We start from the raw sequence: 26,358 nt of genomic DNA on the forward strand, positions 1-26,358 counted from the left end.
CAGTCTCACCTTGTTGTTTTATAGGTACAGGTATAGGGGAGGTGATAGTAAATTGGGACTTGCTTCTTGGACAACTGTCATTGATGTTGTTTTTTCCATTTTAGATCGCCCTCCCTGCCATTCCCTTCCCTTGCTTAATCACCTCAATAAGCTGTGCTCTAATATCGGTCAGTCTTGGGTATCGAGAGATGGACCATTCTGAGTGACGTTCCGATCCTGAGAAAATGATTGGCTGCCAAGGTTGACAATAGGGCAGTTTGTGAGCATGACCCTTGGATAAAGGTCACCATAATGCGCGCACATGTATTGAATCGACAGTGATGCACACTTTTCTCCATTTTTAGCAGTACAATAATTACAAAAACAGTAATTTACATTTCTAGCACTAAACAAACAGTGCTTTTGCTTTTATATGGTTTTACACAGATTTAGTCTGTTGTTGCTTTTTGTTCAGGATAATTTTTTGAGTGGTCTGGTGTAATTAATTGAAATGTGTCGCTCAAGAGAAATGAAAAGTTACAGTTTTGAAACATCAGCAATGCATTCTGGAAACCAAAACACGGGGAAAGGAGATTTATTTGTAAAATATGCGTCATAAGAAGAAAACATACATTATGTGCTCCAGTTCAACATTCTACATGCACTTTGGAATGGGTGAAAAACATTTGGGCATGTGCCTTTCTTTGCCTTGCTGGCTGCATAAAATGGAAAAAAACAATACTCCATTATGTTTCCTAATTTATCCAGTTGCTTAGCTACCAATATTAGGTAAAAAGGTCGATGTACACAGCATGTCATACATTGTGATCCCTACTAATCCAATTGTCACAATCTCCTCTTTCCCCTACTATTATTCAATCTCCACATTAATTTCCATGGCTCTTTCCTCAGCCACACCAATATTTCTGATCACATGTATGCTAATGAAACTTAGCTATATCTAAAAGCATTCTCACCAGAAGACTTCGATCCTCAAGGATAATCAATCATGGGTGACCTGCTACCACCTACAGTTTAAAAGGAGTATCTTCAAATTCTATCTGGTCTGAACCACACTACTATTATATGTCGGCCCAATATTGACTTGAGTCGGTGGGTATCCTAGACTGCAAACACTCTCTGATTGACTTCACAAAACCGCTACGCGTCGACCTAGACACGAAACTCAATCAACAAGTACACATTAACTCATAAGCAAAAACTGCCAATCATAAACTTGACACCTGTGGGGAATTTTACCCTACCTTCCAGAATCAGACAGCAAGGCAGTGTCGCAAACATTAATTCTCTCGAGACATGGCCTTAAAGGTATGCATGTTCTCCATGATTTCAAATACTCACTTTGCATCTTTCAAAGTGGCACTACAGACTACAATTAGACTAGTACTAGGAACTCAAGAGGTATAGTTAATAATATATAAAACCGTTAATAAAAAAAGAAAATACAGGACAAAGGTAACACTAAGTAAACTAACAGGGAGTGGGATAGGTCTGGTATTTTGGGTAGAATGATAGAGACCCTCAGTTAAGGCAGCCCTAAAATCAACTCGGAATGAGTAGCACACAATTGTCATAAAAGGGTCCTACATTGGTTACTGAGGAGAAATAAGGGCCCTGGTTGGGGGACAGAGCCCTAAGCACTAGAATCACTCCAGGGCTTCTCATCAAAGATACCAATAAAACTTACAGCGTTAGAACAACATATCTAGATGAGTGATCTGGAAAATAAATCAGCTGGAACAGTTGGTTTTCGAAATATAAAGGGGAGAGTCCCCAAAACTCTGCGGAAGGCCAGCCTCATTCCCTGGTAGAAATGCATACCTCATATAAAGAGCTTCAGCTCTTAGCGCAGCCTTTTTTCCAAGGCAAAACGAGGACTTTAACAATGTCATGTATTAAGTATACGAACATAGCAGATATTAACGGTTGCAACCGCAAAGAGAAAGGACTAATTTACAGACAAGACTGGTGCAATCTTAAAAGAACCTGGCAACGACCGGAAGTTAAAATGGCAGGAAAGGGCACCAAGGGTAAGCAGGGCCAAGGATAACCGTTTGGCTATATTCTGACAGCCACAGAAGCTCAGTTTGCAAGCTCTCTTAGAAATACATAAAAAAACAGCCACCATAAGTATAAACTGCATAATTGCTCTCATTACATTTTTCTAAAATAACACTTCACTGCGGTATTCTAGCAAATCATCAGACTTTGTTATCCTTAGAAGATAACTATAGTTCGGTTAAACCATAAATAATAGGGGTTGCCGTGGCCCACTCTGAAATATACGAACATTTGAGATTTCTTCATATTTTAACCTGCAGGTCATACTCAGATTTTGTCAGCAGGTGCCTTAACCTACTGAGATACTTCAAAGGCTCCAAAGTTTTAACTGATAGTGTGTAGTGCTGATATTGAGGCATTCTAAATAAGCACCCTGTATCAACTAAATAATTGAAAATATCTGTTTTCAAATTTCAATTGTAAGAGATACTTAAATAGTGCACCTTTGAATCTTTATTTATTATACTGTTTTTATAGCATATATGAGCCTCGAGCGCAAAAATGAGGTATGTACATTACAATCGCACACGCAGAAAAATCTCCAATTATTTTGTCTGTCTCTGAAGATATAATGAAAGAAAGGAACAAGACAAACTGGTTTATAGGGGAAGATAATCAAATGATTTTCAAGGTTAATTTACAAGCTTGAACTGGGTTGTGGGATCATCACTGCAAAAAATACTGGAGTATTCATCTGCATATTGTGGGGGTTGCAGATAGAGTTCCCCATTTTTGTGGCGTTACCTGGCAACCAGCTAGAGAGTATTCTTTGTTTCATGGACCTTGGAGGCTGAAGGAGCATAGCTTCAGCACTTCGGAGGCAGCAGCTACCCTACGAGGGGTTGTGTTTTTGTACCAGGTGTATCGGTGCACCATGGTGCATGACTTCTTGAACCTGAACAATGCTGGTTCTAGCTTTTTTTTGGAAGCCGGTTAGAGCTGTAAGACCTGGCGTCCTTAGCAATATCTTAAGCACACTCACATGAGTTTACTAGACCTAAAACAGATAACTAAGAGGAAAAGGACTAGGCTGGATGTAAAGATTCAAAGTCCTTCCGAATCTGACAAGAAAAGGATGAACAATCGGGGTAAACCGTTTTGTCAATATTAAGAATATCAAGCTGTTCCCATGAGACATCTGGAAACAAAGAGGCCTCTAAAGATGGACTACCATGTGAAGCAACATAGCTCAGTGAAGTAAGTTCATGATCCTCAGATCTTTGTATAACTTGCAGGCCACAAGTTTAGTTAGAATCCCAGCAGGACAGACATGCCACTTCATTCTTCAGAAGTTGATAAATAGAGTACCATTAAAACATTTAACAGCAGCAACTCGTATTATAGTGCTATGACATGTCAGGCCGTAAACAGCAAGCACAATATGATTAAAAGTTATTATTACTGTTACAATGATGTTTAGGCTAATTCTGAAAAAGGCTAGGTCAGAGATTGTAACTACTAGATAAATTGCAGGACTAATTCACACCCGTTTCGAGATAACAGAGGGCCTTTGGGAACCATTAACAATCTACTTCAATAAGACCTATATCTAAAGTACTATAATGCCTGCAATATCATCGTACACCTAACGTTGCATAGTTTACTCACAAGCAAAAGCTTCTTGCGAAATATAAAACTCTTTTCGACATTAAGACGCAGTCACTGCTATCATGCATACCCAGTAATAATTCTGGCCAATTAAAATTCTACATCAGGAAATCGGATTATTTATGCATGGTTTGACTCATAATTTTCTCCGACTGAATGTAGTCTCAGTTTTCAAATAAAATATAAAGTTGCACTTAAAATCAATTTCTAACTTTTTTGTCAGTTTTTTAATTAAAGCTTACGGTTTAAACTTAAACTTTCCTGTAGTAAACAAACATCCCAGAAAATTCATCCACAAATTATGAGAAGGTTGGTTGGCATAAATAGAATGTTGGTTATTAAACAATCACATTCACTAGTGTACATGGAGAGTAATCGTACCAAAGAGGAAATAATTTACAAATACATTTTTCACTTGGTCGAAAGTGTAAATATTTCTAAACTCTATATGTGAAATATATGAAAGAAGTGGATCGTTTTTTGCGACAAACATATATATCATTTTATTCATCACATAATTTTCGATTTGAACAAAAAAATTGTTTTAGCTTAAATAGAACCTACCGCATAATTTCTATGTCTACTGCTTAACGTGGTCCTCTGACATTTTCCATATTTCATAGACCCTGTACAACATGAGGCGTTATACCACTGCAGTTTGTGCGATTAAAGCACCCCCCCAAAAAAATATACACACACACAAAATATAACATGTTATATAGAGTAACTTTACTGATAAACATAATTACATTTGTATTATTAAAGTGAAACAGGTGAATTTCATCTGCTTACTAATGTACAGTGAAACTGAAATTGGAAAAACAATGTCTACTGCCTCACAGATTGCATGTTCCAATGACTTTACATGAGGGAAACAACTCTCCTAATAGTTACATGTCCTCTCTCTCTTTCTTTCTCTCTCTCGCTCTATACATATTTTACCTACTGGCGGTCGCCAGTCGGTAGTTATAGTTAGGACCTTGTTTCTATTCGAAAAGCGTTTTTTCTTTTGCTAATATCTTCGGCGCCGTTGGACGAATCTTCACGAAACTTTCAAAACTAATGGGGGGCTCCGGTCAGCTCCTGTCTTAAAAGCTTCGGGGTGATTCGTCAAGCGGGGGCCAAGAAACATGGGGGGCCATAATAATTTACATAGGAAACTTTAGACAAGGCTACAGCCCGAACTGCTGAACGGAATAGCACCAAATTTAGCAAAAAAGTAGGTCTTGGTCTAGAAATATCGATATCTGAGAACCGAGGAGGATTCGCGAACCCTACCGGGCACGAGCTTCACTCTGATTGGCTGCCAACACTTCAAACCAGAATGTGTTGGCAGACATCTTGTGACTCAGTTAAACATTAAAAAACAAGAAAAGGAGGCAGGGTACAAACACTCTGACCCCCTAAGCCTGCGCGAATCCGGAATAACATTATAAAAAAAAGCCCCAGGGTGGGCCAGGTCCCAGAGGCAATATTAGATAATGGTGCGGAGGCCCGGGCCCCCGCAGCCACGGGGAACGCCACCTCCCCGGAGCGATCCTTATTGAATTGCAGGGGGAGGGCTAGCAGCCTCCCCGCAGCCCTGGGGACCACCACGTCCCCGGGGCTTATTTATTTAAAACAAAAGCGTGGGGGAAGGCTCCTGCCCCCCACGCTGCCTCGGGGACCGCCACCTCCCAGGCACTCTGATTTATAAAAATAAAAAAAATATGTGTGGGGGGGTGGGGGGGGGCTTCAGCCCCCCACACAGCCCATGGAACACCGCTTCCCCGGGGCTTTAAATTTGTTGGGAGGGGGGCCGCGCGGCCCCCCTCCTGGAGCCCTCCTTGGCCCTGGGGACCGCCACCCCCCCAGGGCCGGCTCCTGCAATGTCCCGGGGTGCCCACCCCTGGGACATTGCTGTTTGCTATGGAAGGGCGGGAGCAGGGCTCCCGCCCTGCCATAGCAAACTCCTGCTTTGCTTTGTTGAAGCGAGAGCAGGAAACCTGCTCTTGCTTCAACAAAGCAAAGCAGATTGCGTTCGGACAAGGAGAGCTGCATGTTAGCAGCTCCCCTTGCCCAAAAGCAATTCCGGCTCCCACAGGAGGCGGGGAACCAGCTGGGACCATGGGGGCATTGGGGCTCCCCTTAAGGCCCCCAACTTGAGGGCCGGCCCTGGGGGATGGGGTCGCCAGGGCCAGAAGTGGCCCGGGACGGGGGCCACGCTGCCCCCTCCCCTAATTGGTAAAAAAATAATGCATTGGCCATGCCCGGGGGCCAATTGTGGCCCAGGGAAGGGGGGCCACTCAGCCCTCCTCCCTTAAAAAAACCACATAAAGCATTGGCCATGCCGATGGGGTCCCCGGGGCCAAAATTGGCCACAGGAGAGGGGCCACGCAGCCCCTCTCAATAATAATGCAAAAAAAAAAAAAAACCAACAAGGGCATGGCCTCAGGGGATGGGGTCCCCGAGACCAAAAGAGGCCCAGGGAAGGGGGGCCACGCAGCCCCCTTCCTGTTTTTTTTTTTTTTAAAGTAAAAGAAAAATGGCTAAGGCCCTGGGGGATGGGGTCCCCAGTGCCCAAAATATAGTAACAGAAGGGGGGCTACACAGTGCCCCTTCTAAAAATAGTAAAAGGGAAGAAAAACCAGCATCACGCTGGAGGCCCCACCCCCTCCCTGTACCAGTGTGCAAACGCACCTCTCTGCGCGCTTTGGGTTGGGGGATTGAGTCCCCTCGCATCTTAAGGGTCCTTAGGGGCCAACTAGCCCACCAGGTACCTCCAGTAAGCCCCACACAGTGGGATTGCTGAGAGGTAGTCCGAACGACGCCCCTTTTTACACCAGTCTGCAAACGCGCCTCTTGGCGCATTGCTGGTGGGGCGATGAGGTCCTCTTGTATCCTGAGGACCTCCGGACACAAGTGGTCTTCATCCCTCGAGCAGCAGTGCACCAGGCGGCACGTTTGCAGAGTGGTGTAAAAAGGGGGAGTGGCCTCGGACCACGCTCAGCAACCCAGCTGTGTGTGGCTTACTGGAGTTACCTGGTGGGTTAGTTGGCCCCCAGGGACCCTCATGAGGCAAGGGGACTTCATCCCCCAACAAAGAGCGCGCCAGAAGGCATCTTTGCAGAGTGGTGGAGAAAGGGGGCATGGCCTGTGTCCAACTGTCAGCAATCCCACTGTGTGTGGGGCTTACTGGAGGTAAGAGGTAGGCTAGTTGGCCCCAAAGGACCCCCAGCTGCGAAGGTGTCTTCAATCTGCATCCAGGAGCGCTCCAGGGAGCGTGTTTGCAGAGTGGTGGGCAAAGGGGGCATAGCCTCCTATGAGAACTCAGCAATCCTGCTGTGTGGGACTTACTGGAGGTAATAGGAGGGGTAGTTGGCCCACAAGGATGTCCTAGGGGGCCAACTAACCCTCTCGTTACCTCCAGTAAGCCCCACACAGTGGGATTGCTAAGACGTCTTTGGAGGCCATGCCCCCTTTCTCCACCACTCTGCAAACGCACCTCCTGGCAGACTACGGGATGGGGGATGAATTCCACTTTACTCCTGAGGGACTTTGGGGGCCAAGAAGTCCTCCTGGTACTAAGTCATACGCAGCAGAATTCCTGAGTTCTGGTTGGAGGCCCAGCACCCTTTCTCCACCACTCTGCAAATGTGACTACTAGTTAAAGAAGCATTTGCAATGTAATAGGTTTCGCATTTGCGAGAGTTAGAGCTATTGGCGTTGTAAATGTAAGTTATTTACCCACTTTTGGTGTAGAGTGGATGTACGTTGTGTGTAGTGAAATTATGTGGTATGTTGTGCAGTGAAATTATGTGAATAGAAAGTATGTGGTATTTAGTGTATAGGGATTATGTGTTTTGGAGAGTAATTATGTGGTATTGTAGTCTGTGCTTTGGAGTGGTAACCTCAGGTTTAGTCTTCCTCGTTTCCATAGAAGCTAAACTATAAACTCAATGAGACACATAAAAAGAAGGAACCACTGAGGAGCACTTCTGGACCGAGTCGGAGGTATGAGCAGGGCCACTGGAATTATGTGACTGTTCGGCTGCACCAATTTTCATATAATTAAACATTTTCCGCATTTGCCAAATACTCCATCATCTGCTGCCTAATCTGCAGATTTGAACAAAAAAAAGCCTTGTTTCTAGCTCAAACGTCTCAAATGTTGCCAAAAATGCAGCATCACGTGTTACAGCGAGGTGGAAGGCCCTTTGCAAAGCTGGAATGGTCACGTGTTACTTATTGCAAAATGTGGGTGTTAAACTGCTACTAATGCACTTTCTGCCGATCTCTTGCCTCTTTCTGCACCTCTCTTGCTTCTCTCTGCATCTCTACTGCCTCTTTTTGTACCTCACTTGCCTCTTTCTGCACTTCTCTAGCTTCTTTCTACACCTCTCTTGTCTCTTTCTGTGCCTCTCTTGCCTCTTTCTGCACCTCACGTGCCTCTTTCTGCACCTCACTTGCCTCTTTCTGCACCACACTTGCCTCTTTCTGCACCACACTTGCCTCTTTCTGCACCACACTCTCTTCCTTCTGCACCTCTCTTGCCTCTTTCTGCACCTCACTTGCCTCTTTCTGCACTTCTCAAGCATCTTTCTACACCTCACTTGCCACTTTCTAAACCACACTTGCCTCTTTCTAAACCACACTCTCTTCCTTCTGCACATCTTTTGCCTCTTTCTGCACTTCTCAAGCATCTTTCTGTACCTCTCTTGCCTCTTTCTACACTTATCTTGCCTCTTTCTATACCTCTCATGACTCTTTCTGCACCTCTCTTGCCTCTTTCTGTATCTCACTTGCTTCTTTCTGCATATCTCTTGCCTTTCTGCACTTCTCTTGCCTCTTTCTGCACCCTTCTTGACTCTTTCTGCACTTCTCTTGCTTCTTTCCACACCTCTGTTGCTTCTTTCAGCAATTCTCTTGCCTGTTTCTGCACCTCTCTTGCCTCTTTTGCACCCTTGTCCCATCTTTCTGTACCTTTCCTGTCTTTCTCTCACCTCTTTTGTCTCTTTCTGTAACTCTGTTGCTTCTTTCTGTACTTCTCTTGCTCTTTCTGCACCCCTCCTTCTTTAAGCACCTCGGTTCTTTCTGCACCCCTCTTGCCTCTTTCTGTACCCATTTTGCCGCTTTATGTACCTTTCCTGCCGCTTCCTGCACCTCTCTTGCTGTTTTCTGCAGTTCTCTTGCCTCTTTCAGCAACTCATTTGCTTCTTTCTGCACTTTTCTTGCCTCTTTCTGTACACCTCTTGCCTCTTTTTGCACCTCTGTTGGTTCTTTCTGCACTGCTCTTGCTTCTTTCTGCACCTCTGACTTAGAGGTAGTTTTAATCCCCTTGCACTATTATGTACTAGGGCCTTACAGGAGAGGTCATGTCAATCACAGGGGTACCCCAACCCATAGTGTACCCTAGTATATGTAGGTATGTTCACTGTATTCTAAGTGTCTTTCAGCATAGCACTGGCTCCAGGCCTGGTTAGTCAGAGTCAGTTACCACCAGTCAGCAACAAGTTGGGGGCACAGGATGACTTTGCAATAAGGCCTCTTTTTGCACCTCTGTTGGTTCTTTCTGCATATCTCTTGCTTATTTCTGCACTTTTCTTTGTCTGTCTGGACTTATGTTGCTTCTTTCTGTGCCTTTCTTCCTCTTTCTACACATGTCCTACCTCTGTAGGCATAGTTAGAAATTAGCATTTAAAAAACCTTAGAAATATACTGAAATAACCAGGACGTTACAGTTAGAAGTTAGCATTTAAAAAAACGTAGAAATTCACTGAAAAAAACACTGGTTTCAGGGATGTTATAGTTAGTTGGAAATTTCACTTGTACAAAACCAGAGAAATTCGGCCGTTATAGTTAGTTGAGCTAACTATGACTCGCGCCCCTGCAATGCACTGCTGATGATGTCACATATTACATCATTCATGACATGGTCAGTGACATCAATGATGACATCTCAAATGACATCACTGATAACATAATCCAGTGACTGTGTTTCTGTAAAGTTTAAATATGTTTTATATATATATATATATATATATATGTATATATATATATATTCACTTAAAAAACCATAGGTTTCACACATGTTATAGTTAGGTGGATATTTCACTCGTAAAAAACCAATGAAATTCCACCGTTATAGTTAGTTCAGATAACTATAACTCGCGCGCCCGCAATCCTCTGCTCATGACGTCACATATTACATCACTCATGACATGGTCAGTGGCATCACTCTTGACATCACTGATGACATCATCCTTGTGATAGAGTGGCGGTCGCGCGAGTTATAGTTATCTGAACTAACTATAACGGTGGAATTCCATTGGTTTTTTACGAGTGAAATATCCACCTAACTATAACATGTGTGAAACCTATGGTTTTTTAAGTGAATTTGCAAGGTTTTTTAAATGCTAATTCCTAACTATAACGTGTGTGAAACCTATGGTTTTTTAAGTGAATTTGCAAGGTTTTTTAAATGCTAAGTTATGTATGTATTAATTTTTTTTTATATATTTATTTTTCAATAAACTACGTATTAAATGTTTTTTTCTTTTTAAAGGTTTTTCACCGTGCGCGCACGGTGCGGGCACCCCCGCGATTTAAAAAAAAAAACATTTTAATGTTTTTTTCTGCCTTCGGGGTCCTTCAGGGACCCCCTGACAAAGGCTAGGGAGTCAGGAACTCTCTACCCTGCCCCCTTTTCACGTTCGCCACCTTCCTTTTCCACTCTCGCACTGAAAACAAACAAAATGGCGGCCGACACTTCCTGATTTCGACCGATTCGAACGTTGACTGACATGTAACAACAAATCAGAATTAGGGTGCGCTCGGTGCGCGGCTATTGATATGTATGTGCTTTTAAACGCAATTTTCTCAGGAACTACTGAACAGATTGACTCCATATATGCAAAAGGCACATCCCTGACCTGAGGACTACCTCTCTGCCAAATTTCAAGCAATTCTGTTCAGCCGTTCGGGCTGTACCTTCGACTAAAGGTCCTATGGGAAAATGCATGGGGAAAACGTGTTTTGGGACCCCCCTTTTATCTCAGCCCCCGCTTGACGAATCCCCCCCGAGACTTTAAGGGTAGGAGCTGAGCGGAGCGCCCCATTAGTTTTGAAAATTTCGCGAAGATTCGTCAACCGGCGCCAAAGTAGAATTTTGAGATTTCCTATGGAAACACGGTCCTAACTATAACTATCTACTGGCGACCGCCAGTAGATAATATATATATAATATATATATATATATATATATATAACCAAGGTGTATTGAAGAATGAGTGGGTTTATAAGTGTCTGAATGGATGATTTAGTAGGTGCGTGACTGACTGTAAGTGAGTGGTTAAAAGTGTTACAGTCTGTCAGTTAGTGTGTAAGCGGCTGCATGGGTTGGTGAGTGGCAACATGAGTGTCTATATGGGTTATTGATTGGTTGTCTGAGTATTTGTATGAGTGCCTGAGTGTCTGTGTGGGTGAAACGTGAAATGTCAAACTAACTAGAACGTCCCTGAAACCTGTGGTTTTTTCAGTGAATTTCTAAGGTTTTTTAAATGCTAATTTTTAACTATAACGTCCCTGAAACCTATGTTTTTTTCAGTGAATATATATATTCACACACACACACACATCTGCATTGAGCAAAGCTTGATAACTCGTTTTCTTCCAATATCATATATATATATACATGTCTCACTCTATAATATAAACTCTTGTTATCCTCCAATATCATATATATATATATATATATAAATATATATATATATACACACATATATATAATATTGGACGAGAACAAGAGTTATCAGGTTGGAAGACCTGCAACTTTGCATAGATAGACGAGACTGCATTGGTAGGGCCACTGAGTCGTGCCTCACGTAAAACCCACAAGGGTTGATCATATATATACATATAGACAAAATGGTACTGATTTTGATATAGGCAGTACCAAATGATAATTAAGTGAAGTAGGGTGATAAAATGGCAAAAGGCCATTGTAGTATGTGACATTTCTTCAAGGAAGCCTTGATGCACTTGATTTGCGGAGAATATACAATATAGATTGAAAATAACATAGTTTTTTTTCTGAGCAGCATAGTGATAAAACTTAATAAAGCAGTCTGGCCTGCATGGAGAACAAAATCGAAATACCTCTTGAATTGAGCGAGCAGCTGGCTTGTCCTGGTGGTTTCCTAGGATTAAAAATGGCAAGGTGCATAACTGCGGATGCTGAAGGGCGGAATGTAACTCGTTTCTGGAAGTTTCTAAATCATCTTCAGAAGATGCACTGTCGAGCACGAATATCACCCCTTGAGATCCCTGATAGTATCGGCTCCAGTATTTTCGGATATTTTGAGCTCCTTGAAAAAACACACGAGGAGCAGTTAACACCACTGTTATCATCTTTTTAGTTTTATCAGAAAATGTAAAGAGCCTTTTAACCACAAGAAGTAATATTTTAATACATTTAGCTGTCAAAAAATAGCACAGAAAGAATTTAACATTATATTTGCATAACATTCATATTTGTACTATTATATTTAATCTAACCATTAAAATGTGTATATACAGGCATATGACTGAAAAACGCAAATGACACAATTCCTTTATGGAGAGAAAGACTAAAACGAATGGAGACAAAGAATTGATAACACAGAACTGCCCCTTCTGTTTGTTTGGTTGTAATTACTTGCGCAATCCTCGTGTAGTTATTATTACTTAAAAACCATTTAGTGTACTTCTTGGTTGACTTTGCATTTTTAGATCTTGTCTAAGACAATGCACGCATTGCCTGTTGCCATACATTTGTGTTAGCTTACATTAGGCTTAGAGTCAGCCCATTGTTTCCCATTAATTGGCCTCACTGTCACTATAATTTGCTTGCTCCTTTTCAGATGGCTTGTGTGGGCTTTAGGTACCCGATGTGAGTTTGTCCCTCCCCTGGAGCATGGACGCATTACTGTGTTCTAACACTACTTGTGTTTTTTGGTCATGAGTTTCTCTAGCCTTTCTTGAGACACAAATGCCTTATCTTGCAATGTATCCAGGATCACTCCTAGGAAATGTTTCTTCGCTGAGGATTGAAGGAGAGACTTAGAGTAATTTACTGTTGGGCCCAAAGATTCGAATGTCTGCAGACAGGTTATAGTATCCTTCTTGACAAGCAGATGGCACTTTTATGAGCCAGTTATCAAGATATGGGAAAACTTGGAGGCCTTTTTGTCTTATGGAGGCTGCCACTGGGGTGAGACACTTTGTAAAAATCGGGGGAGCTGACTTGAGACCATACAGCAGTACTTTGAATTGGTAGTGACTGCCAGCTACTGTGAATCTGAGGAATGTGCGATGCTTGGATGGATAGGGATTTGGAAATGGGCATTCTGCAAATCTAGGCATTCATTAAATCTCTGTAACTGAGGAGGTGCAGGATTTCTTGAAGGATGATCATATGAAAATATTGCTTTTTCAAGTACTTGTTCAGTTTCCCCGAGGTCCAGAATGGGGTGCCATTCTCCTGATTTCTTCATGACCAGGAAAAAACGAGAATAGAAGTCCCTTCATTTTCGAGAGTTTGGGACCTTTTCTATGGCACTCTTGCTTGCATAGATTGTGTTCCTTCTAGAGAGGATGAGACTGAGGCGCTCTTTTATGTGGAGTGGTAGGCTAATTTGGGTTTATCACAAAGTATGGCCATACGTGATGAGGTCAAAGACCCATTTGTCCATTGTGATCGTCCGCCATTGATGAGAATATTTCTAAATTCTTGACACCACAAGATGGTGTGCTGTAGGGGGCGTACTCAGCACTGCTTCCTGCCAGTGTCTCTATCTGGTGCTGTCTGCTCCCTCTTTGGTGGTTGCTTGGACTAAGCTGCTGCTGTCCGATATGGTTGGTGCTGCTGGTAGGTAGACCGAAAGAGCTGCTGAAAAGGCTGGTATGACTGATGCCTCTGGTATCCTCCTGAATATGAATAGGTACCTTTTCCACTGACCCCTCTAAAAGGTGTTTTATTTAACTGCAAGGTGCCCAAAGATCCAGCGATGTCAGTGTCATCCTTGATTGCTTGTACAGCCTCGTCAATATGCCGGCCAAACAAAGGGGCCCATTAGGATGGCGGGCGGACTTTAGTCCGCCCTCCATCCTAGCGGTGCTGGGAGCGGCCACGAGCGGTGCAGCGGTCCTGCACCACCAATTAGGAGCCGACCGCCACCCTGGCGGTCGCATTCCGCATCTTTGACATTGCGGCGGGTGCTGCTGAAAGAGGCATGCTGTGCATTACCATGCACAACATGGCAGGCACCGCACGGTGCATGCCACCTTCTGCATGGCAATGAAGGGGGGTGGTACCATAGGTACTTTCTGTCTGCCACGATACCCCCGCGGGGGTAAATCTAGTTGGGATGGTGGGCGGATCGACACCGCCTGCTTGGCGGTGGCGATCGGCCCGCCATCCTAATGACCCCCAAAGTGTCACCATCATATGGCATAGCTAAAATCTTAGCTTGTACCTCAGGATGAAATGTACCTTTATCCAACCTTGGCGCCTGAGGACTGCTGAACCAGTGAGCTGTTGGAATCCTACTGAAGCTATGTACAGCTTTCTTGTCTTCCGTCAGGAAATCAAGATATGTGGCGGCGATGTCTAACCAAACCTGGCAGTCATATCTGCCCAAGATTGCCAGCGTATTCACCGCAAGCACAGTTGTGCCCTACATAGTTGAGAACAGCTTAACAGTGCTATCAAGGTGTCTGCCTTTCTTGGCAGGTGGCACTGAAATTGGCATGGAAGTGTGCTTTGATCGGCGCTGGGCAGCCTGTGTAATAGAGTCTGGTTTCAGATGTCCAACCTGACATGCCGGCGAGTCTTCAGGACCTTTGAACGTCTTATCGATTCTTGGCAGAACCGCTGACTGTGGCAGGAGTTTTCATAATTTTAATACCTTTCTCCCAGATATAATCTACAATAGAGATTGCCCTAACAGTTTTCCTAGATTGTTCATTAAAATCATATAGGAAACAATCTGATTGTTTTTATGGTGATTGGAAGCTGGAAAAGCTTTGCTTCTCTCTCCATAAGGGTACGTGAGCCACCGAGATCACCTGGTATGGAATTGAACGGTTGTGGTGCTCGAAGGCAAAGTGCTGGGATGACATAATCATCCCATTCACTGGTCAGAGATTGAGTATCATGAATTTTACCCTCCTCTCTATCATCATCCGAGGAAGATCGCCGTCTCGAGGAGGCATAGCAATATTAGATACTGGGGTCATTCTCTGAGTGGCAGGTGGTGACAAAGCTTCGGGTGATCTTGGTGCAGGAGGTTGTGGACCGATAGGGGACGATGTTGTCCCTTCAGGTGTAGGAAACTGTATATAATAGTCCTGCAACATGCCCTGTAAATCTTGTACCATTGCTACGGGAACCTGAATCATGGCTTCAGGTGGTGGAGGAGGAATGAAATGGTGAGATTGCTCCACATACTGCCTTGGCTTTTCTATATATTCCTTTCTTTGATATACTTGTTCATAATTGTCCCCTTCATTCCCTTCGTCCTGGTACTTGACATTAAGCTCAGAGGGAGCTTACCAAAAGGTACATCATCACCCTTGTCAGCTTCCCCTACATCAAATAAATGGTTTGGTAACACCTTGCTAGGTGAAGTATGTTCTGGGTGTAAAATGTCCTGTGCTGTTCCATCGTCAACGGTATTGTCGACGAGGTCAATGTCAGTTCCGGCTTGAGGCGTAACATGGGCGGTTTCTTCGTCGACAGTTTTGTAGACAACAACGGTGTTTTCGCCGTCGACTGTGCCATCGACGGTCTCGTCGGAAATGTTGTTGGCAAGCTGGTCGTCTACAAGATTGCTGTCATCGATGCAGTCGTCGTCGGGGCTGAGGTAGTCGATGTAGTCATCGTCGGTGTGGTCTTCAATAAGACTTTCATTGACAGTTTTGGCTTTTGCCATGACTGGCTCTGAAGAGGATTTTACAGGTGTAAAAACAAGGTTGAAGAAGGAGTTGAAGGTTCCAATCTAGTGATCTCTGAGGAAAAGTTTTCCTTATGTTCTCTATGAGACGTGCCTTTTGAAGATTCATGGTGTGCCTTTTTTAAGATCAAACTTGTACTTATTGTGAGTTTGATGTTATTGAGGGAGTTGGATTTTTCTAGTCGGGCCTCTCACTTTGGATCTTTTGTCTGAGTTTAAATGTCTTTTTTTAGCCCTTTCTGTGCATCTCAGCTGACCCTTGGTGTGACCTCTCTCTTTTACTTGACTCTTCTTGTAAGGTAACAGCACCCTCACAGTCCTCTTCCTCAAAAACAACAGTTGTTTTATCCTTAAGTTTCTAGAACCATAATAACAGCTGCCCCTCTCTATCTTTGAGGGTTTTAGAAGAAAATGTTCGACAAATCTTACATCCCTTTACCTTGCGGGCAGAATGAAGGCAGTAGATACACTCCTAATGAGGATCTTCCGAGCACAGCCTCTTCTTTCCACAGGTCCCAAAAGGTCTAAAGAGTCCTTTCTTCAAGGATTCTGTCATTTTAATGTCAGGTGTAGAAAAGTGAAACAGCAGAAGTAATCTGGATAAGCCAAACCTAGATATAAGATGAAGAACTGAGCAGAGCTCAGGGAGAATCCCTTACACACGACGTGCAGTAGAAAATCTGAGGGAAGATGCCTCTGCTGGGAATATTTTAAAGGGTGCTATAGCCTGATTGGCTAGAGTTTGGTTCTTTGTAAATGATGTAGATAAGCTATTAAAGTCAATTTATTTTGCCATTGTAAGCTATGTATACTACTTCTACTGCTTTATATTGTACCGTGGGACTCCCACCTCCACGACGGGAATGATTCAAGCATGTGAATGTATTAAAGATCCAACACTGGAGAATTCTGAATTCCTCCCACTTGGAGCTTGCACACCAAAAATTAATGGCTTCAATGGGACTTTGTCTGACAACTACCTGGCTTTGTAGAACACTCCTCGGCCACAGCCTGCTGGGCTGAGGATGTTTTACTTTCATTTCAGAGCGAAAGTTTGAAGGTAAAACCTCCGACTGGGTTGAACGTGGTTTCTGTACTGACTCGCCCTCCATCACAATCCCCTTAAATTGAGGGAGAATCTTAATGATGCTATGTCCACCAGAAAAGCTATCTACCAAGATCATTCTCAACAAATTCAACTCTTTAAAAAACAATTCTTCAAAATGGATCTCAGAAAAGGGTGTCCACAGTATGCAAAGTGGTAGCCCCGACAATCATAGCCAATAAGCTGCGGTCTCAATGCATTGTTTATTTTTTTTCTTCAATAAAGGGCTTGACCCTATTGACCAATGGCTATTAAGAAAGAAAATGTTAACAATGCACTTTCCAGTTTCGTTCGTAAGTATTCTGAATAATTTCTACTGAGAAAATTTGACTATTACATCTATGACTGGAATCTCCCACAGCCACAACATCACGGTACTTTAAATTTGGTGTTCATCAGGAATGTGTCCTAATGCTTACCTTGCTAAATGTTCTTCTTAACAATAGTCACACAGCATTCTCCCATCTTGGACATGCTTGAAAAAACATGTAGAAAAGCAGTACTGAGCAACACCAACAACCGCACAGAGAGGCGAGATTTAAAAGTGCCCGAAAGCAGGTTAAGTCTTTGACTTATATGAAAGGGAAAGAAAGTATTAGAGAAGTCACAATGAAAAATGCTATGCAGCTACTACACACATTGGGCTGATTCTGATATGGCATGCAAAACTACAGTGTTAAGAATACAAAACTAGAGTGAAAAGAATAATCGGGATACAAGATTAAAAAAGAATAAGAGTCAAATGGAGAAATTAGGATTTAAGACGATGGAAACAAACTGTGTTAATTTTTGATGCTAGCTCAGAAACCATACGGAACCAGCGAGAAAACTAAGATAAAATTCATGCCATGGCAGACGCCCCAAGCTCAGCTCTAGGCTCCTTGGAGGTAAACAGATCAGCATTCCAGCTGGTGGCTCATATTTTCAGGACTGACCCCCTCCCGGGGACTAAGTGTATCATTAGAATTTGGGACACAAATCTGCTTCTCAAGCTCGCGGCGGCCCCCTAATTTCTGCTGTGTGCAGTTTGCGTAGACGCAGGCGTCCCTCAAAATTGTGGCTGCCTGAGAACAGACTGAAGGTGGTGGCTCTGCTGGGGCAACTACATTAAGAAGAACATACTGGGTCAGCAAATCCCTGTCCGTGTTCTTAGAAAGTAACAACAAGTTAGCGGATGTTCAATTTGGCTTCCGTCCAGAACACAGTACAGAGTCTGCTTTGCTGACCGTGATGGACGGTCTTTGTCTGTTGGCAGACAAGGGACATTCGGCAATACTAATTTTGCTTGACTTGTCTGCCGCTTTTGACACGGTCAACCACAGTATTTTGCTGACCCGCCTAGAGAAGATGGGAGTGGTAAGTACCGCTTTGGCTTGGTTCCACTCTTATCTCTCTGGTAGGTGTCAGGCGGTGGCCCTCCCGCTGTTTCAATCAGCTTTCACTAACATCTACCATGGTGTCTCTCAAGGGTCTGCCATCAGCCCGATCTTGTTCAATATCTATTGAAGTCCATTGATTGATATAATTCAGGCTCACAATGTGAAGCTGATAAACTATGCTGATGACACTCAGATTATCTTATCCTTGGATGGCACCCAACCCTCGGCTTTGGAGGATTTTCATGCCTGTATGCGTGACATTGCACAGGGGTTACGGTTGAATTTTCTACAATTTAACTCTGATAAAACTGAAATCTTGCACTGTGCTGTGGGGAAGGTTCCTCTGCCTCTCCCTCACAACTTCTGGCCACTTGGAACTTCTACTCCTCTGGTCCCCGCTAAAACGGTCCGAAATCTGAGAGTCATGTTCAATGCCAATCTGTCCTTGGATTCACAGGTGAACAAAACTGTGGGGTGTTGCTTCGGTCTCATCAGAGCCCTAAGAGAGATCCTCCCACTATTACCTGCGTCAGCCAGAGCATTAATAGTGCAGGGTGCTATTCTAAGTTGTCTTGACTATTGTAATGCTCTGTTTCTGGATTCCCCTAAATACCTGATCCAGCAATTGAAACGTGTTCAAAATACAGCGGCAAGGTTAGCTCTGGTTAAACCTCGAGACTTCTCAGCCTCAAAATGTCTAGCCGAGCTACACTGGCTCCCAGTGTTGCAAAGAGTACACTTTAAGTCCCTGTGTTTGGTGTTTAGAGCCTTGCATGGTTTCGGTCCAAAACCATTACAAGAAAAATTACCCTGGTATACCCCCACCTGACATCTTCGTTCTTCTTCGGCATATCTGGTGAAGGTTCCTAGGTTTAACAAGGTCAGACTGGGAGGAAGAGCTTTCAGTACTGCTGCTGCGAGGCTGTGGAATGAATTGCCACTCGGTATTAGACAATGTTGCTCCCTGTCGCTGTTTAGAAAAAGGATTAAGACATGGCTGTTCCCTAAAATTTGATTCTACTCCCTGAGTATTGTCTAATCTATCCGTTGCCCGCCTGATTAACATTGGTCCGGTTTTACGTACAGCAGCGCTAGGGTACCCGTGGGGTGTTTGTTGCGCTTAATAAATACTATATACATACATAAATACATACATACTGGCGGGTAAGTGGGAGTCAGTCGGCTCTGACTGCAGGACAGGCACAAGTGGAAGCGGCAGGAACTATGGGTCTCACAAGGGCCCGGGTGAAGTCTGGAGCAGCTGCCCAAGGGGCCTTCGTGCTGAGGCAGAGTCATGGATGTGTAGGGCCTGCAACAGGCACCTGAGGTGGGTATACACTTGCCTGGCCACGTGTCCACAAGTGTGGGTTTCGGTGCTCCGGGCAGTCCTGAGTCGCATTGACGTGCCTAAGATGGTCCAATTGGTGTGGTGACCTGGAGAGATAGGAGGCCCTGAGGACGTGGCTGATTGAATTGAACGACTGCTACCTCCCTCCCTTCTATGGATTAGAAAAGCAATACTATCTGGAGTCTAGGTGGTCGGACTTCTTGTGCCCCTTTGCTCTTGGTGGCCTGCGACCCTCTCCCTCTCTACTAAGATACTTGTGTGAAGACAGTCGAGACCAATCCGGACTTCCCCTGCCCTGCTGCAGGGAAGGTTTTGAGGCGAGAACGGGCCCGAGATCCTGCAGGAACTGCACCTCTGGTTGCCAGCCGGATCAGGAGTGGCAGCCCTAGGTGGAGGGAGTGGTGTTGTTGCGACTCCCTGCCTGGGTGATCCGGTGAGCCTGATGTCTTGGTGCTGAGGTGAAGCCTACTGAGCCCCACTGATGGAGGTTGCTGGGGTAGAGATTGGCTAATGGCGCAGAGGGACCTGTTTCCTCTGGTCACCATATCGAGGTGAACCTGTACGGTGTCTGCACAAGGACTACTACGGGCGGTGGGTCCGATTTGAGCCCTGACTGCTCATGCTGCCCATGATTTACTAGAGGCTATTTCTGGGGAAGTGAGTGGGGGCCAGGCAGGTGGCTCGGACCTGTAGGCCAACTGGTCGAGCAAACAGCAACACCACACATGGCGTGGAGTGTCCCTTCAGTGGTTGGGTGCACCATGGAGGGTCAAGGAGAGATGATTTGTGCAGCCGTGCCCAGCTCGGTGACCCAGTTGCATGCTGTAGAGACCGAGCTTTAAAAAACTGGTCTCCTGCCAGATTGCCTGAACTCGATCGGAACTGCTGGGGATAACTTGTTAGCCGCTCCATAATCCCAAACTGCACTCTGGTCAAACATAGGCCACGACAAACCCTCCTCCTCACAAACGCAAAAGAAGATGGACAAGTTTACCATCCCAACTTGCTAGTCTACCAAGTCTATGCAGGACAAAGTTTTACCCCACAGTTACTCTGAGCCTGCTGCCACAGGGACCATCCTACAGGTCATCCAAGTGTCACGGTTTATGCTGGAAACTAAGAATGGGAAAGTGAGAGCAGATATGGCATTACTATGACAAGAGTTCGCAGCATCTCCAGGTAGGTAGAATGTCAACTTCATAACTCTCAATTCTATAAATACCTACATCTCTGTTACGCTTAATACCGCACAGCGCCTTTCTGAGGAGGCCAAAATCCTTATAGGCCTGTTTGAGAAAGTCAATATCTCCCACATTTACAAATCCATAGTCATTAATTTCAGAGATCTTTTTATGTCACTCAGGGAGAAGTGGTGGGGTAGGGTAGGTTCCCTTGTGAAATTGACTGGAGAGATGTGAGAATGTCCCCATGGCAACTCTCCACATCCTCACAGCTCCGGGACATACAAGTAAAATATTTACACATTATCTACCCCACATGCTTCGCTGTTTAGAGGAGACTGCTGACTTCTTTCATGTGATATGCAAATGCCTTGTAATCATGAAATATTGGTGTACTATTTTCTGTACCTTATCTCAAATACTAGGGGAGACCCATTGACCCCTCACCCTAAATAGTTGTGTTGGGACTTTTAAAGGATTTGGGGAGATTGTTCACTGGTTGGTTTACGCACTATGATTGCAAAAAAAAGATGTAGCATGTACACAGAACTCTGCTGATCCTCCTTCCTTAGCGCCGTTGAGACCTGAATTGGACTGGTGTGCAAAGCAGGAGTAACCGATCTATTTGGCAAGAGGTTGCCTCCACAAATTCTGCAAAGTGATGGGGAAATGGTAGAGCTACTTTGGGTGGTGGTACCTGATGTAATAAATTGTGTTGTCTATGAGTAGATTAATATGCAAAATAAGGCCATCCTCAAGAAGCCCAAGGCGGACCCAACGACCTCAAGACCTTCCGCCCCATCTCCCTGCTCCCCTTTCCGGCGAAGGTCATTGAGAAAATCACCAACATACAGCTGACCTGCCACCTCGAGGACAACAACATCCTAGACCTGTCGCAATCCGGATTCAGACGGAACCATAGCATCGAGACAGCCCTCATCGCCGCCACAAACGACATCCGACGCCAACTAGACAACGGCAAAACCTCAGCCCTCATCCTCCTGGACCTGTCAGCCGCCTTCGACCCGGTATGCCACCGCACACTAAGAATACGCCTCCAAGAAGCCGGAATCCGGGAAAAAGCCCTAGACTGGACCACCTCCTTCCTCTCCGACAGAACCCAGAGGGTCCGCCTCCCACCCCACCGTTCCGAAGCTACCAACCTCATCTGCGGCGTACCCCAGGGCTCATACCTCAGCCCGACAGTGTTCAACATCTACATGGCCTTCGCACAAGTGGCCCGCCAAAACACGACCTGAACATCCTCTCCTACGCCGACGACACCCAGCTCATCCTCTCCCTCACCAAGTATCCTCACACCGCCAAAACCAACCTCCACGAGGGAATGAAGGCCGTCGCCGACTGGATGAGGAGCAGCCGTCTGTAGCTGAACTCGGACAAGATGAAAGTCCTCATCCTCGGCCCCACCCCGTCTGCCTGGGACGACTCCTGGTGGCCAACAATGCTAGGAACATCACCAACACCCACGGACCACGCACGCAACCTAGGAGTCATCCTCGACTCCTCCCTCTCCATGGCCAAGCAAGTCAGCGCCGTCTCCTCCTCCTGCTACAACACCCTCTGCATGCTTCGCAGGATCTACAAGTGGATCCCGATCGAAACCAGAAGAACTGTGACCCTAGCCCTCGTCAGCAGCCGGCTGGACTACGGCAATATACTGTACGCGGGAACCTCCCCCGGCTCAGCCACATCACCCCCCACCTCAGAGATCTTCATTGGCTCCCCGTCGACAAGAGGATCACCTTCAAGCTCCTCATCCACGCCCACAAAGCACTCCACAACTCCGGACCAGCCTACCTGAACAACAGACTCAACTTCTACACCCCCGCCCGACAGCCTCGCCCTCGCCGACGTCCCACAAATCCAGCGTACCATCTCCGGAGACAGATCCTTCTCTTTCCTCGCGGCCAAGACCTGGAACACCCTACCCACCCACTTGCGGCAGACCCAGGACCTGCTCACCTTCAGGAAGCTCCTCAAGACCTGGCCCTTCGAGCAGTAGCAGCAGCCTCCATCCCCCCCCCCCGCAGCGCCTTGAGACCCTCACGGGTAAGTAGTGCGCTCTACAAGTTCTGTGATTGATTGATTAGTAGGAATTTGTGGATCAAGACCAGGCTGCCCCCAAGAGACAAAAGAACAACAACACACTTAAATAGGAACATCAACTCAAGGATATACCCTAAAGAAATTGAGGTAGCTAATGCAATCATGGCCCATGGAAACTAAACAGGAAAGTATGGCAAGTATACAGACAATGGAAATTGCGCTCAAGAAAAATCATGATGTCACTGACAAATCTGGGAATAAGATATCAGATAATTTGGTATAAAAGGAATACATGGTAAAGGATTAAGCCGTTTGAGAAGCTAGATGAACGACACCAATTCAGTAAATTCATAGTCTAATAGTACCTGTATTGACAAGATAGAAGCCTGGCTAAAGGCATATAAAGAGGCAGAATCAAAGGGAGACTTCAAGGTTGCTACAGCAAACAAGGCAAGATAGTAACTGGAATCAGCATTCTACAGGCTCTGATGCAAAGATTCCATCAGAACCAAGAGGAACTGTGGTCCCTCAGGCTCTCAAGGAGAGGCTCACAACACGGGGGACCAAAAAGCAAAGCCAAAGTTCTTAGCAAATCCAGTTGATAGAACAACTGTTGTAGCAACACATCACTCTTTAATATGCATTTCTACATCATGCCCATAACGGGTTTGGGCTGTTTGCTTAATAGAAAAGGAGAGTTTTAATAGCAGTGAAGCATAGGAATAACACTTAAAAATCTGTCCTCTAGCTCTTTGTCTGAAATGAGGCAACTGCAGGACAGATCTAAACCCTGAAATGACACTTAAGAGTTTATCCGATTTGCCATCTTGGCTAAAAGCCCAGGACAGTCTTCATGTTCTAGCATAGAACAAAAAGTGAAAGCAACCTGTCAAAAGATCTCTCCTCCAACTCTAAGCTGCATGAAGATATATGACGACTAGAATACGAGTTGATCGAAACAAACCCTGACACAGAACCTGAATGAGCTTGGGTCCAAATAATATATGGAAAGTACATGAATAAAAATGGGGTTTGCACAGGTTTCAAACTAGTTAGATCGTTCTAATAGTTGTCTTTGGCTTAGAGTGACCCTTGGTAGCATGATGTTATAGCAGGATTCTTACAATGTGGCATGGGTTGTGTGCACTAATCGTTCTAATAGTTGTCTTTGGCTTAGAGTGACCCTTGGTAGCATGATGTTATAGCAGGATTCTTACAATGTGGCATGGGTTGTGTGCACTAGCTTTCATCATTATTCCATTGTGTGAGAAGGAATAAGAGCTAAGTAGTGTCCTCGTGTTTGGGGGGGATGGAGCCTCTACTGCTAATGTAGCAATCGTATTATAAACTACTTGATTAAATTAAATTTGAAATGCTAGCAGCTGAGGTAGCAGGACAGTGTAAAAATATTGTGAGTTACTACAACTACTGCTTTCTCCTCCAGAATGATTTGATAGAGAACAAGAAAATGTAGTTAACGAGGGCCTTGACAGCCACTGTTAAATAGCAGGTGACCCCCTAAGCTTTTGGCTTTGAAACAATGTGTTGCTGACTTGTTATTGGAAAGAAGAGGGAGAAAGGAAGTAATTAAGCTGATGTCTTAAGTACCGCAAAACAGTTCTGATTTGGAATGCTTGAACTGGAAATGTTTGCGGTCATCCATACGTCCAATGAGTGGTTTTGCAGAAGCTATGAGGTGTCACTATAAGAGTGGTACTGTGATTGCCACTGATCATTCGGAGGGTGGTGATTTTGGATTACAAAACAAAACACTGGCCCATGAGGATGTCTGCTTGAGACCTGGTCACAGTTAAAGGTGAAATATCCTACTATTAGTGGTTGTTATATAATGTATACGAAGGAGGCAGAGCTGGATGAGCCGTCATTCCAGATTCCAAATAAAGGCAGTAAAGTGGAATCTTGTGGGCTACTGTATTGCAGGCTATGCTTAGGGGAGACACTAAGCCCATTACTATTGACAGAAAAAAGTAAGGTTTCTAGAAAGTAGATAACTTTGACTGTTATTTCTTATGCATATATTGTTGCCCAACTAACCAGTCAATTATGTGTCATTACAGGAAGGCAAACTATAATATTAAGAAGAATACTATGAAGGAAGGATGTAATTAAATTGTGACAAACTAAAGTAAATGCAGACTTAGGAGCAGCTTTTGTTTTCTCTCGGAAATTTCAGATTGTTACAAATTTCACAATGATTTAATAAGATTATGTGTGTTATAATTCTCACTTGCAACGTTCCGTGTATTAAACTGAATTTGTGGAGCTTTTAGGAAGGTGAAATGGTACTAAACTAGGATCCTAAAAAATGTGAATGTTTAATGTTTTTAGATAGGATTAATCATGAGATTATGGGAGGTATCTGCGTAGAGGTGATTTTGAATGGGGTGGCTCATCTTCAATAGATGTGTGTGAAATGTGGCTTTCATGATAGTAGGGTACTCGTATTTCAGGTGTTATTTTGAAAACTGCTTTAAGATGGATGTATTCTTTACGTTTACCAAACATACCAAGTTTGTAGCCACCAAGATATAGATATTTGGTCAAACATAACATGTCTGTGGTCACAGAGAAATTAATATATGGTTAATACACATATAGTAGGAGGTAAGAACAACATGTTCCTTTTGAGAGCTTTCACTTCATGTACAGAAATTAATTTTACAAAAGAAGGACTACTTGAATACTATTGAACTAAAAATACACAAAGTATGATCTATGGAACAGAAAATACATTGGGGATTTATTTAGCTGATAGGAATATTTTATAAATTCTAGTTTTGAATATTATCACAACAAATAGACTTGAAATTATGGTGAAAGCTGATGTCTAATCAAAGGTGTAAAGGGACTGACTGATAAAATGTACACAACTGTTCAGGCACCAGAAGGTCACTTTAGATAGAGTTGCATAAGTAGGTAGATGCCGCTATGAATGTGTTAGGAATTTTCTTGAATGACCATCTTTAATTGTTTTAAAGATCACTTATTGGGATTGTATCTCTGTATTTCTGTTTTAGTGACTGAATCATGATGACTTGTGGCTCAGAAAAAGTGATCTGCTATCACGAAATACATGTTGTGCAGAGTATGATTGCAAGCAGAGAATGATATTAAAGAATATTGTCTATAGATCAAAGATGTGACTTTTTTTTTTTAAACAGCAGGCATAGGGTTATCATTTCCACACCTCATGCACATTTCTCATCAGATTTCATTAGACTTGATTTAGAGTTTTGTAAAGCGCTCACACGTCCGGAGGCATCTTGGCACTATCTTCTGACACCAAGTGTTGAATTAGTTGCAGTAAAGCCATGTCTTTAAATATTTCCTGAAATTCATAAGAGTCGATGCAGATTTGATATTAAAGGGAAGAGTATTCCAATGTAAGGCTGTGCCTCGAATGAAGCTACCGCCTCCACAAGAGATGAATTTGTGGGAGGGAACCTTCAAATTTCTAGTACTACTGGAGCTGAGAGCTCTACTAGGAGAGTATCACAAAAAAATATTCTTTAGGCAGTCTGGGCATGAACCCATGCAAGGATCTGAATGCTATGCATAATTCTTTTAAGATAGCGCGTTTTTCCACAGGGAGCCATTGAAGTTTATTGATAGCCTG

The 26,358-nt window shown here is 44.0% G+C and overlaps 1 protein-coding gene across 8 annotated transcripts in view; it reads right to left on the minus strand.

Moving 5' to 3' along the window:
- Nucleotides 1–26,358, minus strand: part of ARL15 (ARF like GTPase 15) — a 1,560,154-nt gene that overhangs the window by 579,286 nt on the left and 954,510 nt on the right. For all 8 annotated transcript variants that reach the window (XM_085631270.1, XM_085631276.1, XM_085631265.1 and 5 more), the window contains one exon: nucleotides 11,806–12,014. In XM_085631270.1, coding sequence (XP_085487396.1) covers nucleotides 11,806–12,014 — 209 coding nt within the window. The remainder of the gene's footprint in view (nucleotides 1–11,805; nucleotides 12,015–26,358) is intronic.

The sequence above is a fragment of the Triturus cristatus genome, chromosome 2_1 (assembly GCF_964204655.1).
Source record: "Triturus cristatus chromosome 2_1, aTriCri1.1, whole genome shotgun sequence".
In the NCBI taxonomy this organism is placed as follows: domain Eukaryota; kingdom Metazoa; phylum Chordata; class Amphibia; order Caudata; family Salamandridae; genus Triturus; species Triturus cristatus.